The sequence below is a fragment of the Helicoverpa zea genome, chromosome 20, assembly GCF_022581195.2.
Source record: "Helicoverpa zea isolate HzStark_Cry1AcR chromosome 20, ilHelZeax1.1, whole genome shotgun sequence".
NCBI classification, from domain to species: Eukaryota; Metazoa; Arthropoda; class Insecta; order Lepidoptera; family Noctuidae; genus Helicoverpa; species Helicoverpa zea.
In genome coordinates, this window is record NC_061471.1 from 1,325,738 (window position 1) to 1,343,379 (window position 17,642).

At 35.6% G+C, this 17,642-nt stretch overlaps 1 protein-coding gene across 4 annotated transcripts in view; it reads right to left on the reverse strand.

Moving 5' to 3' along the window:
- LOC124640375 (homeobox protein homothorax) overlaps positions 1–17,642 on the reverse strand; it is a 256,533-nt gene that overhangs the window by 200,329 nt on the left and 38,562 nt on the right. For all 4 annotated transcript variants that reach the window (XM_047178120.1, XM_047178119.1, XM_047178118.1 and 1 more), the window contains exons 4-5: positions 6,335–6,385; positions 2,472–2,522 (exon numbers count right to left, since the gene is read on the reverse strand). In XM_047178120.1, the coding sequence (XP_047034076.1) occupies positions 2,472–2,522; positions 6,335–6,385 (102 nt within the window). The remainder of the gene's footprint in view (positions 1–2,471; positions 2,523–6,334; positions 6,386–17,642) is intronic.

A 17,642-nucleotide genomic window follows, 5' to 3' on the forward strand; every position in this document is an offset into this window, starting at 1 on the left:
TCTGACCCCTCGTAAATCAGTTAAGCGCGTTACAGATAGCAGTTTACGATGCCAAGGAAATATTATTAAAAATGTGTTTTTTTGTGTTTTGTGGTCAGTTTTTGATGATGTTTGATTTAGTAATAAAGTAATATATGGGTATCTTGTCTTTATATGATTCACGTTTTTTTTTTGTTAGGATACCATCGACATTAACTGGGGATGAGTAACATCACATTCTCTATGACGAAAGAATTCAAATAAAACCAAGATCACTAAAAAAATAAATCGTTCCAATTTTAAAATTACACTCCCAATCCGGATTCGGACGAATGAACATCGAACGGACTCCGTAATCGGCCGTTTTCGATATTCGAAATTTTGAAAAAAGAACGACTCTAATAAAAGGCTGACATTACCGAGCTACATCACATAACGTAATTAGGGCACAGTCAGACGGAGCGACTAAAAAAACGCACGTAACGACGACCAATCGCAGAGCCGATCGACCGAAAAGGACTCAACATCGAGCGATGTCGCCGGCAGCCATATTTAAAATATTAAAAACATAAATCAAAAACGTTATACGATATTTTCAATGTAAATATAATTTCGGGGAGTTCGTTAAAGAGGGGTCCAAGGTACTTTAAAGTGACTTTTTTGTCTAACGCAATAACATTATACCTCATTACCGACTATAGATGTTCTGTCAAAAAATTCCCGACTGCATTGAAAAGATCTTTATTACAAGATTGTTCTTTTTACGAAAAAAAGCTGAAAAAACGAGCAATTATATTAAAAAGAGAGTAAAAAACAGTGCACTTAACGAGATCTCATTGTGCGCGAGTTGGGCCGCTGGACGTTTTTTATTTTTAATTATTATAAAAGCTCAAAAAAGCACATCACCTGTGAACGGTGTGTAGTGAAGCGGAAACGGATCGAGCTAACGGCATCTTTTTTTAAATTTTATTCGACAAAAACCGTGGACGAGATAGGAACCGACGTGTATGGGATATGAACTGAGGGAAAAAATAGCTTTTTAGATCACAGACAGGTAAACGTGTCTCTAGCTTCCGCCTAAGTTATGTTCTCGGCTTACATTGCTTCGGCTAAAGCACACTTTCTATGCGAGCTGCAAACGGGTCAGACTTGCTAACTGGTCCCAAGAGACGCGAACTCTTCACCTCCGCCATCACAGATATTCTGTTTCTCAATTCTCTGTTCATTTGACCCACGAATGTGTCTGTGCCCTCAAAAAACAATTTGAGCACTTGTTCCAAAAAATAAACCTTCCAAATCCGAATTTAAAAATCGATCATCCGTCTCGTTGAATTGAACGATTTTCTTCAATCTGCGCGCGGCCCTCGCTATTTTGAATTTCGAACAAGGCATTATTTTTTTATTTTGTTTTTTTCGAAAACGGCCTTTATCTGTGGGTCCGGAGTTCCGTACAGCGGTATCGCATTACACGTTATCTCGTTACAGCGGGACGTATTAGTGCGTACGTATCCCCAAACACACGGCGGCTTAGACGAGCGGCGCCCGATATTTTATGGAATCTGCTGTGAGAGCGGCCGCTCGACGTATCTCGTTTCTCGAGATCGTTCGTCTTGATATAGACGTTAGTCAAACTAGTTTCGTTGAAACGTGACCATAATATTGACAAGCTAAATTAATTCCTCGCCGGGCGACACCGCGTCGTAAAAACATACCGGAGATTTGAATTTTATGCTCCTAATTAATGCGACCGAGCGCAAATTGTTCGATCTGATTGCGAATAGCAAAAAGCTCGCGTCCCGTCGCGTTACCGTTACGTCGCTGAGTATAATGGCGAGAATTGGCGATGCGACACACGCAAGAAGCGAACCGGTCCGAACGGAACGCGCCCAAATGGGAGATAAGGGAAAAACAAACAACACTCGAAATGCGAATGCCGATCCCATTCAGCCGCGCGCCGACACCTCGCGCACTACGACACATTTAGTTTCGCTAACACCAAATTAGGCTGCACCCGGCCTTATATCTTAAATAACGACTCGCTTTACTAAGTGTACCTCGCCAACCAATGTGCTATTTTTAGGTCGAGAACAATTCGTTATTTAACGAGAAGCCAGTGTGAACTATGCCCTTAGCGTATTCTTGAAGGCGCGTATCAAATGTCAAGGATCCCTATGTTTCAATGTGACTTCAAATGCTAAACTATCAAACAATTATGTGAGCAACGTACAATGTGTACATTTAAAATCTATTTTCCGTCATACCCTCGCGTGAATTCTTAATTAAACACACATTTTAAACTACTCGAAACGTGAATTTGATTAATTTTAACATCGACCGGACAGTGCGTGCAGTCGTTGCGTGCCCCGAGATCGATACCATATCTCGATTTAAAATCGTGCCTAAAGATAATCGAAAGGTGTTATTTTTTTTCAAAACCGGTTCGAGTTTCGATTCCAAAAGTATTCCAATAAGATAGTAGATATAATACTTACTTTTTCTAATTCTAATAGATGAAACCGTAGAACTTGTATCGCTTGCACCATCTGTGAAGAAAAACATTATATTTATCACATGGAATTAATATTGTGGGTTGTTCTATTTTGTGTTGTCGTGGGAGTGTTTATCTTAATAATAATAACTAAATGAGCATCTTACACTGAATGTCACATGTTTCAATATTTTTTGTTCTAATTATATAGTGATGTCACCAATTTTAAAATGGCGGTTAAGTCCTTCGATTGTCCTTTGTGATAATTAGAATACTAATCTTTAAAAATTTGAGCCATCCTTGCATATTTTATTTATTTTGTGTTATAGGTGAAGTTAAATATTTTGGCTGAACAGTTTAGACTGAATATTTAAACATGATACACATAGTTGGTGGACATCTGACAATGCGAACTGAGCAACAATGGATGGACAATGTATGAATCCCCGCGGTGCGTAGTGTTGTGATATTGCAATCTTGTTTACTTATATCGATAGATTTTGTGCTGTTTACATAAGACAAACTTGCAGTTGGAAAATAAAGCTGAGCTTATTAAAAATCGTTTTGACCATTATACAGCTCTATAATATGTAAACTAATACAACATTTTTTTTTATATGCATAACCAAATCTTAATCTCTTTCAAAACATCATACGTTCGAAGGCTTGGTTTCCTATGAATTAACATACACACACACACAAGAACATGAGCACGCAGCGAAATACAAATGCCTTGGTACTTAGATCCTATCGACCATTGTTTGATAGTGTTTGAAGATCTAATCGGTGACTTTTTCAAATCGATATCTATCTAAAAAAGGCAGTTAATGCCGTTTTAATAGCGTCTTGATTTGTTTCTGATTGCCACTTGAGGACGCGAGCTGAATTCTAAAAGCGATCTTTGCTTATTTCGTTTTGATTGATGATTTTTCGTCGCGCATTTTAAATTTTGTACGTTTTCTTGTTTTGAGTTTTGGATTTTGATTTTGTTTATTAGATTGAGTTCTTTGTGTCTGTTTGTAATTGTAGAAAAAGTTTTTGTGCATAGTTCTAAAACTCTACTGAGATTATTAATGTTGCATTATGCACTTTATAACTACTAGTATTAAGGTTGAAGACAATTTCTTCTTCCCAAATCCGAATACGCAGTGAAATGGTGCCACAAGTAGTGGTAGTACCAACATCTGTAGCCCTGCAATATCAATTAAACAGACGAAAGCGCCACCCCTGTCTGTTTGTACAGTCGTTCCGTTGACACAGGCGACACCAACAGATAAAAATGTGTTTGACTTGTTTCTTGCCACCGAGACGGGTTTGTTTGTCAAGGGGAGACTATGAGTGTCCCAATGTAATCCCTTGCTTCAAAACCAAGTTTTCGGTTCAGAAAATTACATCTTTAATTTTATTTTTCTACGACGTGTCATTTTTATCGATAAAATTGTTTAAGTTACTTATACACAACACTATAGTTTTAGTACCGCATAATTTGACCAACATGCCAACTTTTTATTTGACTTTAAGTGTCAAAATATTAACAGCTTAACTAGCCCATAATAACGCTATAACGTCACAGTTTCTAGAACGAAAACACTATTAATTACAACTCAATTAATTAGAAGAAATAACGCTCACTAACCTCGTTTTATCCGTTTCTTATTAATAAACAATAATAATAAAAAATAAGGCCAGTTTTTCTATAAAGTAAATTTCAAGGGATTAAAAATACCGTCATTCGAGTACGTGTTAACTCTGTATCGCTTACTAATGACTCGTAAAACAGAAAACTATTCGGTTTTATTTACCGACGCTACTGCAGTTCAACTATGTTTGAGGAAGCTTAAAGCCTCAAAAGGCTGTGACAGACCAAACACAGATGGGACGTGGGCAAACAACCTCCACACGGGTCGTAACCAATCGCCTCTCCAACCAAATGGGTCAATAAAACAGTCAATTCTCTGTTGGTTTTAGTCAACTTTAGTTTTTAGTCGATTTTACTCTTGTTTCGATAGTGTAGTGTACATCACTAGACTAACAAACGAATGGCCCACGTGTTCTTTTGTTGACTTTTTCAAATTTCGAACTTGTACCAGCCAGTATTTTTGGCAGATCTAAAAAGAGTTTTTATGCTGCGCTAAAAAGAGGTTCTATTTAACCGCGAAAAGCAATGATTTGACGTTTAAGACCCCCTTTTAAACCATATTTGAGTAAAATAACTTGTTGATAATACTTGAAATTCGCGACATGACGCGGATAACAGACTGCAAGATCCCAATTATACACAATAGCGCACTTGGCTTCGTATAACGACAGTTGTTGATAAAGAGAACCACCTGAGGCTGTTTATGAATGCGTAACTATACAAGCTTTGATATTTGGGTTTGCTTGCTTTTATAGGTACTTTTTGAAGTATTTTTTAAGATATTTGAAAAAGTAAAATCTTTTTGTTTTTCTTTGAGCTACAACTGTTGGTAATATGTAATCGTTTTTTGGTTTCAGTTAATTGTTATTGTAATTTGACATGAAACCAAGATAATGCGTAACAGTCAAACGATTAAAAAAAACTACACATTGATTTAATGCTATCGCATGACAGACAAACCTCCCATTTTACACATGAATATAACCTTTAGAAAAACCTTTAGCAGCACTCAGACGTGTCATGTGTTTCTCAAGAACGTCCAACAAAGCTGCCATTTTAATTATCATCCACAATAAATAAAAATAACTCCAATTCAATTACTTCAAAAGTCAATAATAGCGTATTGAAATAATTTTGTTAAGTAGGTACGCTTTGTTGGTTTGCACAGAGGGCCGACCGCAAGACGTCGTGGAAAAAATATATTATGCGATACTTAAGCTGTTCGTACTCGTACTAATTATGTAGTAACTACTCAACAGCTTTTGAGCTGTATAGACCACTGTGCGTTTGTGGTGAGTGGTAACCAAGTGGTTTGGACTAAAGATGTATTTTAACAACGTAATTTTGTTCAATGAGATATTTATTTGCGTGCTATCGACCCACAACTTTTTTAAACTAGCCTACTAAATACTACTTGTAAAGAAATCAGTCGTCTAATGTTAAAGCTATGCCCTCAAAAATAAACGGAGCAACTTGACAAACACATGCGTCAGCCAGTGGCACCACATGTCAGGCTCAGCACAAAAACACAACACGATAATTCACCTATTCGTCGAGTAAAGTTTGCTCTGCGCCCGGATGTCGCCAGTGTTTGGCTGTCTTATCTCCGAGCCGGTTAAAACCGTGGATGAATGACGCTTATCAACTAACTCAGGTAAAACTGACAGCTTAGTTTATAACAACTTTACAACCCCAAGCTACTGTTTCTTCCCACCCATTTTTAATTTCCCAAATTTATGAGTCACGACCCGCAAACAAATCAATCTATTAGCAGAGATGGCTACGTGCGTGACGGTGACAGTTGATAAAACGAATTTTCAGTAACAAAGTCAAATAACATGAACGTCGCCTCCGACCGGCGCGATTCGTAATGCCTTAGATTTTATTTGTTAGAAATCGGATAAGTACCCGTGTCGAACCGCGGCCGTGGGTGGCCGCCATCTTACTTTTATTATTTCACTTTTTGTCCCAGCTAGCCGCGGGAGGCACACGGTGCGATTCAGCTTTTTATGAGTGACAATATTATATCTTTTTTTTTTAATCTTATTTCCCTATTTTGTTGTTCTGAGAAATATTTCTCGTTTACCTGTGTTTAATTTCGGACAGCTCTTTAGCTAATCAAATCGTAAATTATGCTCAAATGTTCCCTATTTTATGGGATATTAAAGTGAACCCACGTTGTATTTGGCTTGTGGTTTGTATGCGCTATAAATGTGGACAATACTTACTAATGAGTCGACCTCTGGGTCCGCTATGTAGTAAGGTTTCTCCTGGCGTATCTGTGGAACAAACAAACATACATATTATTAGATATTTTTCAAAATCATTACGAATGTAAAGTGAGCATGTCGGGTAGTGGATTAATGGCGGGCGCAGTCGGGTCATAATGCTTGTACGTGGCTAATAAAATGCTCGCTCGCTTGGCTGCGCGCGCGCACGCATCCTAGATTAAAAATTTAGACTCGACAATTTACCGACTATAAATTATAATAACTGGATAGGTTTAGACTTTGTAGGAGATTGTGCGAGGAATCTAGAAGTAGATAAAGTAAGAAGTGTGCTTCAAAAGCTGATAACTTAGAAAATGTATTTACGTATATTTCCTAACAAAACGTCATTGTTCTTCTAAGCCTGAGATCCTAATTCCTATTCTAAATTAATTTGCATTAAACGCCATAGGTTCTGATCCCACAATTCTTTCAAACGAATACTCTTATCAGTCGTGGTCGCAGGCGCATTATCTGTCCTATCTCAATAATAATCTTTGGCCCATACTTAAGAAACGCTTTTTTTCGACATTTAAACCCCGTGTTGCCCGGAAATGCGATACTATCATGCACACCGAAGCGGCCCGATTTTTTACATCTAGCAACACAGTATATATTATATGTTAGTTGCCAGTAAAAATAATTATACTATGAGTATGTACTAATTAAACTAACATGACATAACATTTGAAAACCATAGCAATTTGCTTCCGAGTTATATTCATAATTAAGGTAATTTTTCTCATATTTCTTGGTGTGCCATGTTTATTTTGGAACCATTTGGTAGGGTAATAAAGTTTTATATTTTAGAGCTAAATATTGGTAATAACAGTTTTTACCGTTAGATTTTACTTTGTAATAACAATGAAGTAGTGTGAAAGGAACATAAAGACGAGATAGGTTAAATATTCAGCTGAAATAAAACGCAGTTTGTCTTGCAATCCAACGTTAAATCATAAAGTAATATGTATTCAAATACAGCCTTATGACCAATTTGCCAACACAAAAACTATTACAAGATTAAAACAATGTAGCGATTTAATTTATTGACAAATAAAGTTTTGCGACAAAACAACACATATGACTATTGTAGAATATTGCAAAATATGACAGACTAGCTTTCACCCGCGGTTTCACCCGCATCCTGAAAGAACTACTTCCTGGGCTGGGGTAAAAAGTTGCCTATATATTACTCTTATATATCACCTACATTACTGACAAGATTAATCAGAATCTGTCCAGTAGTTTTTGCGTGAAAGAGGAATAAACATCCTTGCATAGGTACATACAAACTTTCTAATTTATGATATAAGTAAGAAAACACAAATAAGAAGAAAACTACTAGACAACTTTATCTACCATTAATAACTTAATAAGATACCAAAGATAATAAAAACCGTACCACAGTTTTTATGCAAATCATTTTGACTTCTATCTAATTGGTCAAGGATTTGATAGTCAATTACTGAGGCCCATCAATTTATTTTGAATCTCTCTATAATCATTAAATCGACCATCTTGTGTCGGAAATAAAGTAACTAATTGAATTAGAAAATTTCATGTTAATTACTTACTACATAAATTAATTTATATATAATTTTGTGTGTTCTTTTTCTTATATTGTTTTAAATACGACTTTATTTATATCAAACTAAATTCATTAATTTTATTTTAATATGTAAAATATTACTAATTTTGAATTAAAAATGTACTTTAAAAATTAACAATTTCTGTTACAACATGACACTAATTGATTTTACATTTTCATGTTTATGTTGCGTTTTTGTCATAATTAATTTAATAAAATTAAGTTTGACATAATTATTATTATATAAATATTTATAATTTGCTTTCTTTACTACAATGTTTGTGTAAAAGTGGCAGGTGAACGAATTTGTATTGGCAATAAAGATGACAGATACCCAGTGTTTTATACTCATTATGTATTGGACAAAAAGTCGTGGTGGCCTAGTGGGTAAAGGACCAACCTCTCAAGTATGAGGGCGAGGGTTCGATCCCAGGTCAGGCAAGTACCAATGCAACTTTTCTAAGTTTGTATGTACTTTCTAAGTATATCTTAGACACCATTGGCTGTGTTTCGGATGGCACGTTAAACTGTAGGTCCCGGCTGTCATTGAACATCCTTGGCAGTCGTTACGGGTAGTCAGAAGCCAGTAAGTCTGACACCAGTCTAACCAAGGGGTATCGGGTTCCCCGGGTAACTGGGTTGAGGGGTCAGATAGGCAGTCGCTTCTTGTAAAGCACTGGTACTCAGCTGAATCCGGTTAGACTGGAAGCCGACCCCAACATGATTGGGAAAAGGCTCGGAGGATGGATGGATATGTATTGGACAAAACAAAAAAAAAGTTAGTTTCTTTTACTTAATCATCAGTCTAGCCTTTTCCCAACCTTGTTGGCGTCGGCTTCTTCTAAACGAATGCAGCTGAGTACCAGTGTTTTACAAAAAGCGACTGCCTATCTGACCTCCTCAACCCAGTTACCCGGGCAACCCGATACCCTTAGGTAAGACTGGTTGTTACTTTCTGTTAATTAATAAACCAGATTTTCTCTACACAACATTGTTTCTGATTACTATACCATTTATAATATTAATTTGTGAGACTATAGTATTTCTGCTTACCCCAGAAAAATAAGTGTGAAAAATAATAAGCGATTATAAATATCGATACAAAATACTGGATCCGAAAGACGATTTGCAAAAATTATAAATATGACAGTTCATTTCGCATTACTGACGATTTAAAATAGACTTTATGTTATTCAACTTAAGGTGCATTTCATATTTGTAAGAGATGCTATCTTAAACGTCTGGTGATTAAAATGTATGGGATCAATTTACTATGGGAGTTAAATGTCATATAAAAATTATACATTTTTAGCTTCACAGATGATGGATAAGGCTACCTTGTAATATTGATTGGGTTTTAATTACTAGCACTTTTTTTTCTCAATTAAAAACTTTGTAGTTCGACTTTAATTCTTGATTAGTAAGTTTTTTGATGATAACAACATAATGATGAAGGTATTATCATTGTATTTATTTTCTTAGCTTTTATCATTTTTCGTTTGGTAACCCATAACTTCAAGAAAAATCTAAGATTAAACAATATAGTAATAGGTACTTTTACATTTTTATGTCATATTTTTCTTGATGAAAAGTAGCCATATTGTCCATAGACAACAAACTTTACTCCTAACACTCTCCACAAACATTTCAAAAGAGGTTAACTTCCAAAAAACAAGGCTAATTCCCAATCACACTTGTAAACCATAAAGAAGACCACATAAAAAAGTTTCTAATACATCTAATACTGGCTACCTTGAGCCGTACATGGCAACAAATCATAGTGCAGTAATGACTAGCACCGGGTAGCGGGTTTGATCCCGCCCACGGCATAATGGTTATCATTCCGCCTTGTGTCATTATTGGTTACAACAAATTGTTATTTGCCTTCAGTTCAACTGCGGATGTTAGCACTGTGGGTGCAGTTTATTTTTGTATGGACAAAAATGTATTTTTACTATTTTTCAACCGTCTTTTGTTTTTCAGACTTCGTTTTTTATGTGCTCAAAATTATGACTAGTATAATGTTACTTTTGATATGAAAAATATACTAGAAATTGTAACAGCAACAGGTGACTTGACCCTAATATACTACCAGTCACCAATCTTCAGAATAAATTATATCTATTAGCAAATTAAATTATAATTTGTATTACTATAAAATATTCAAAAATCTCTCTCAATCTCACATCTTTCAAATTGCATCATCTCACTTAAATTCCATAATGATTAATCACTTGCTATAATATCTCTCGCTCAAAAATCCTCTTATGCTTAAGTTTGACAAATACGGATTTCCATCAGTACCAATAGTCTTGACCTCTGATTAGCAAAAAATATATAGAAACTGTGGAAGCGTGGGTTTGTATTATCTTAAATCCTTAGGTCACTGATCTAGTGATTCATGCCAAGTTATATTCACACCTTTTAATAGTTGGAGAGTAACGTTGTATCATTTTAATGGACTGCCCATTAATTTAAGATTAGATTTTTTTGTCGAATAGAGTGTACTAAGATTTGAAAGAGCTTTAGGTATGTTTAATTTACTAACTGTTATTTGATCTCCATTTAACTTGTTTACATATACATAGAAAATTCTCATTTATTCACCACATCTTTGTCCAGTCATTACACCCAAAGCGACCAGTGGGCACCAACACATGCAAAGCTACACACATTACACAACTAATTGTGTCGATGCGTATCACTATAATGATAGACCAAAGTTACCAAAATCCGACCAATGGCGAATGTACGATCGAAAATATAACAAACGTAAACAGCCCCTCCCCCTCCCTGAGGCAAGGAAGTGTCTCATTTAGGGGGGCAGCGACCCATGAAGCAAGACTACTATAGCCCCTTTGGACACAAATTAAATGCTAATAAGACGATCGACTGATACCAAAGTCTTGGAACAATTTTTGGTGTATACTTAGATTTTATGGGTGTTTTGAGGAGGGCCTTCGTAGTGTTTTGACCGGTTTTTTAACTCTTTTTACTTCTTAAGATACAATGATCGCAAGACTGTCCTGCATATGTTTTTTATTCAAGACCCAGAAAGTTGTTTAAGCTCAAGCCATTAACAGATAAATAGGAATACTTAATTTGGACAGTATGCAGAGCACTGCTGATATTCAAAGCTTAAACGACGTGAATGCAACAGCAATGTAAGTGGTTCACATCGGCACGCTTAATGCCTCCATTACAACTGACATCGGGACAAAAAACACCACGAATTGTTAGGTGTCGATACGAAGCAAAAATTCCCTTTCGAATCGAGTTATTGCATCCATATTTTTTATTTTAATCGATGCATCGAACTGTATTCTATCGATTTAACTCGCAAAAAATGTGGGACAAAAGCGTTTTATATCTGTTTGTCCCGTAAAAATAAACAGGCCGTGAACAAAATAACTTTTGACTCGTCCCAAATATCTTTGTGATACGACAATTGTCGTTTTCTCTATTCATAGCGTTTACCTGAGGCTCATTGTTACCCCCCTTTGTGCACTTTCAGTCGAAATAGTATTGTTTGTTTAATTGAATAAGTACCTTCGCAGAGGCTCTTATTGTGCTCCAAGGGACCAGTCTCATGTCCATGTAACCACCTCGGAACAACACTCAAGTTAATCGATTAAAGACTTTTTTCCACTGAAAACTGGAATCGACCTGTGTCCGAGTAACACTGATTTTAAGCACCGATTGCCCGCTACCTGGGCTCTCTCGAAAAAACTACGGAACTCATCATTAAATTCGTAAAGTCCCAAACCAGACGTCCACGTGTCTCATTGAATATTAAACTCTATTTGACACAAATTAAAGTTCATTATGAGTTGATGAACAACAGGCACTTAGTGCGATAAGTAACGGAATAACTGCGGCACCAAAATCGCTACCAAACGTGGTACCCTGTAATTTGTAATAAAAAATCTATTTATAAGATAAAATAAAGCACCGAGACGCTACCTAAGATGCCCGGCGATCGATCTCGATGGGCTTTTTAATAAATCAAGAGGTTTCGAGCCATTTTGACGCTTGTCAAAGTTAAACGTACGATATAGAATCGCGCGTACCTTCCGCTGGCTTTAATGTTAAGTTATTCTATAATGCTCAGAGGTCGAGTTTTGTAATTTAGTTAAGTCGCCTCCTATTTAATAACATTCTTGTACGTCCGCCGGTCGGCAGGTGATTTTTTTTCTCGAATTTTTTGACTTTAAAAAACGTTCGTTCGGCCGACCTCGCTACTGAAGTAGTTCGAATTTTTAAATTATAGTGTATTAATACGCGTTCCTGTTATGAAATTTTTATTTATAGTGCGCGCGTCCCGGCTTGGTTACGTCGCACGTCGCACGGGCGCGCGTCACGCCGCGATTGTTTTGGTGACCGCGACCGCTCCGCATTTAATCACCTGTTTTGACACAACGACGTGCGAATATATTTATTTGGTCCGCTTTACTGGCGCCCATAAACGGACGTAATGAACAAATGTCTTTATGGTATACTTGTAAACGTCAAATATCAGTCATTTCTCCTTGGAGAACACAAAAAACGCCATAAATATTCTTAACAAAATGGCTCCTACTGAATATTGTGGCCATAAACGTAGCTCTATAAAATGAGGTTTGGTTGTTTAACTTTTGTTCGGGCTCTGTGTTGGAATTAAAAGAACTTAGACGAGAGTCCGACCTTTTGTTTGCGTAGTGTTTCTTTCCATAAAATATATGTAAATCATCTAGAAATTATTCATAACTAACTGGAATTTATAAATGTTTTACGGTTTGTTTTTGTGTTGTCAAAAACTTTGTGTGCCAGTGGCCTTAGAGCGCTGGTTGTGTGGAAAGGTCACCGCAGCCGGTCGCGGAGTATTTCGCACGGCGACGATGCTCACAAATAAAACTGTTGCTCTAAAATTTCTAAATGACGCTTCTCGTTGCCTGTGGAGCGTCATCCCCATTAGACAGGGACAAAACCCAAAGTGAAACAAGGACGGGGAGACAGTTGAGCGTTTTTCGTGCGTTTTTTGTCCCGAAATCCGTGCGTTCAAAAATTTTATTTTAATACAAGAAAAGTATTCAAAAGATACGGGGCAGGTAGACGCGCCCGAACCGGGGTATTTGCTTAGTTTCTTTTTTTCTCGCACAAAGAATTCAACTTGATTTATGGTCGTGGTGTGTGACGATTTGTGACCTGTAATTTCTGATGTGAGTTTTGTCACTACGGATCTGAGAGCTTGATTTATTAATTCACGGATCGTTCGTAAGAGGGCGTGTTCCAGTTTTGACAGTTGTCAGTAACATATAATTTTTGACGAAAATGATATTTATTGTTTGATCTCGGTTTTCTTTTGGACCAATTGAGACATTACGCTAAACACTGTGAAATTTTATTGCGGTGATTTGTGCAATTTATTTTTTTGTCTGCCAAGAAATATGATTTGACATAGTGTGTAATCGGCGATAGTCTTTTGTTAATTTTGTTTGTAATGATGGTTATTTGTAATTTTTTCCACGTTTAAAAGATTTGGCTCAGTGTGCGAATCACGTGCACATAGAGGGGTATCATACACTACAGTTAGTTACTTAACAGGTCCCAAGAGGGTCGTTTAAGCCCGGAAGGTCAGTTTTTCGACCATTAACGCGATCAGAGGGTTGGCGTGGAATTAGTGGGTAGTAATAAAGGTGGTAGGTAATTACCCACTTCGGAGCAGTCGGTTAAATGGCGTCTCACTCGTTCAGACTATTACACTAGTCGTAAATTTGTGTTAATCGCTTTATTTTTTGTTTGTCTTAGGTTCTTATTGTTTTTGTTGAGGTACGGAAGAGATCACGTTTGCTTTTAATATCCGAATTATATATTTATTTGGGACAGTTGATAAAATTTAGTGTATTTTTATTTATTTGTTATTATTGATATCCTAATCCTGTGCAGGTTATTGATATCTGATTTTAAATTGTTGCTACATCAGCATGTAAATAGAACTTACTTAGATCCACAATCATTAACGTGAATAACACTAGATTCTTATTCAAAGGCAATGATTAAGTAATCTGAACCTTACCAACAAATAATTAGAGTTTAATTCACCATAACATGCAGTACCTAAGTGCAATTTTCAACCTTATGCACTATGAATTGAGGTTTAATCTGCATTAACACTTACAATACAGACAAGTTAACTCTGATAGAGACGTTAGATACTTAACTTCAAGATTAATTTATAATAAATTGTTTTATATAAGAACATAGTTATTTTTTATAATAATAGTATTTATAGGGAACATTGTTTAAATAATACCTACTCATTATCTATTACAATGTGAATTCTATTGAGTGCATTTTAATTTATACGCCAACTTAAATACTGCATTTAAGTTGTTTTTTTTTTAATACATAACAAATAATTATACAACTCGATTTAGCAGTTCAAGAGTTAAGATTATTTTTAATATTCCATAAGAGCACAAAATGGCATTATTTATATGAATTTATGAATAGTTAGTCTAAGTTCATCAAAGAAAACTCCAAGTAATAAGGGCTCAAGTCTATATTCACTAACAAAAGCCAAAATTATTTCACTAAACTACTTTTACTGCATATTTTATCTCATCACACAATTAACTCTAAGTTTCCTCTTTCATCTTAAAGAAACACCACAATAAAGCTTCACCCAATTGACTCATCAAAAGACGTTCAACCGTTTCCGAGATAGCCACTCACTAACTACTTACGTATGACTAACGCCATTATTTACGTGCTCCAACGCTTAAGACAACAATAACAAAAACACATTGAATTTATAACCCTTCAAATTTCTCATGACCTCGCTTTAAATACACAAACAAACCAACAGACCATATTTCGCTGAAGTGCACTCCAAAACGTTATAAAAATAAACACGAAAATCCAAAAAAAGGCATCAATTTTTAAACAATACATATTGTATATAAAATTTAAAATATAAATGAAATAATAGGCTAACCCTCAAACGCGATCGGTACGCGTGTTTGTAGAAAAATAAACGCGATTAGTACGCAACGCACGCTATTATGAATACGTAACGAAACGCACCCTTGGTTCGGCTCTTTTTAAATCAACCCTCTTAAATCCCAGCAGGCTAAAAATTAAAGTGTAATGGTGCAATGTTTAATATCTTATCTGCGGTACGTTGTGTGTTTCGCCTTTTGTTAATGTAATTTTTTTAAGTTTAACTTTTAGGGCGCAGTAATCGATGCAAATAGAGTTATCTTCGGGTATCATTATTACTATGCGCTTACTTCTTCATAATGATAGGAGAAACATGCCTTTGTTTATAAGTTATCTTGCTATTTTATAGATCATTTGTGTCTACTGTATTGTATCTGGTTAGCAGCATAATTAAGCATGTATTTATTGCATCTTACCCGTTTATGTTTGAAATAAATGTTTCTACTATAAAACGTTAATTATAGCAACACTGAAGCAGTTTACGCTAATAACAGTTATTCCGACGACATCTTTAACCGTTTATTTGTCATAAAACTTAAGAAGTTAGTCAACTGTACCTAAGTTTATTATTAAACTGTACTTTAGTAAGTCACACGATAACCTGTATTCGCGAACAAATTAGAAAGGAAGAAACTAATATTGAGAGCATTACCGCGTTAACCCCTAATCATCGACACATTGATGAAACAATCAGGTGGCCCCCGGGGTCTAGCCGACCGAAGGGTTAGACGCATTACTGGACATAATCTTGATTGATCAGCTACAAATAATGTTGGTTTCGCGCCGCGTGACGTACCAACCCTTTGTTTTCTTTGTTCGCGTACTGTGCGCAGCGAGAGGGTTAGATGCGCTTTTCTTGTCGTATATTAGAAAATTACTTGAAATATTATGAGCAATTCGACAGCAAATTGAGTTAGACTAGTTTGTATAAATCGACGCCGACATCCAGCTGCGCATCACAATAAAAACGTTCGTAAGATAATATTCTTTGAATATTTCGTATTATTCTTCTGATTGCATATCATTAAGCGAGTTGTGCAATGTAATGATAAATGCGCATCATTACGCAGCCATTATGTTTTTAAAACATTAAGTGCAAAGCGTAAAAAGATTATTAAAACGACTACGTATATAGCTTCAATAATTTCCGAACGAACCAAAATGGCGGTTGTAATTTCGCGCCAAAGTTAGCGTACAATATGGCCGTCAAAATAGAATTTTCCGCTACCACAGACTGCAATTACATTGGAATAGATTAAAAATAATAACAAGTTCGCTTACGAGGTGTATCATTTGTAGGGCGAATTCAGCGGCAAATTGTCGACTAAGAAATTACAGGGTTATAAATGTACTACTTGATCGTGCGTACTTGAAAATTGAAGCATTCAGAGGGTTAAACCGTGCATTGCTGATTGATACTATTTAGTTATTTACTGATGCATTATTGAGTAAACTACGGGGAAAATGGTTTTCCGAGGACGTTCGGAATTTCCCTTTATGATAATAATTACTTAATTAGAGAAGTTAGCCTTACTTTGTCATCATGGTGGATTCTATAAAGCATCAGACGTTCTTCACATCTGCTATATAAAATTGAATGCATAGAGACAAAATAGAATGAAACAATATAACTTTTTTAGCACTCAAAGACGCTTAGAGGAGAATTGAATAAAAAGAAACCGAAAAAAATATGTTAATAACCTTTTTTTTGCACGTTTAGTCAAAATGTGTGTTTTTTATTTCAACCAGATGCATCGGGCTTAATCTTCCTTTGTGATTCATACGATTTTCAACCAATTCAGTTTAGATATAGAGTGCATTTTTGTTTATTGTTTTTCTTGTTTTTTTTTTTAGCTTCAGATCTGCTTGTTGGTTCACATAAGAGATTATAAATATTATTGTAATAAGACATTATGATTCATGGAGGGATTAAATATCATTTTGAGCCCCTATAGTCAATGCAAGGGAGTATTTTGTACTGTTTACTTTTACAACGTTAAGTGTGATTTTTTTTACTCGGATGCATTTTTCTATTATGTATGACATTTGGTGAATTATCTGGGTACCTACATACTTCTTCTTCTGGTAATTTAAATTCTCTCAAATAATATAAAAAATAGTTTTTTTCTCGTTATTGCATTGAGCAAGCGTGGTGATTAACGCTCAATCCTTCTCTGTGTGAGAGGACGCCTGTGCCCAGCAGTCGGACGATAAAAAGGCTGATTATGATGATAGTTCATTCTTAAGTAAACAATTGTTATAGTTAAATAACAATTTGTACCAAAATATGTATTTATACATAGATTATTTTCTTTCACTTTTCACACAAAAATATGTTAGTAAAAGAAAATAACATAGTAATGTATGATAAAGCTATTTTTTCGCATTTTTCTTTGAGACTATATCCACGTTTTAGTTTATACTAGGGGTGAAAAGCGACTAATCATCGCTGCAACATTAATTTCAATAAAAGAGGGTGGGACTGTTGTCTATGGCGTACCATCGACTACAGAAGTAGTTTTATCATATTTTTGTCTTCAATAATGTAGATCACTATTTTTGCTTTTTAACCAACTTCTCGAAAGGGAGGTTCTCAATTCGTTGTCATTTTCATAATTTGACAAGAATTTAAAAACACAAACTAGCGTGTTTTTATCATATCTTTAATGAATTAATACTAATTCTATCCTATGTGCTGAA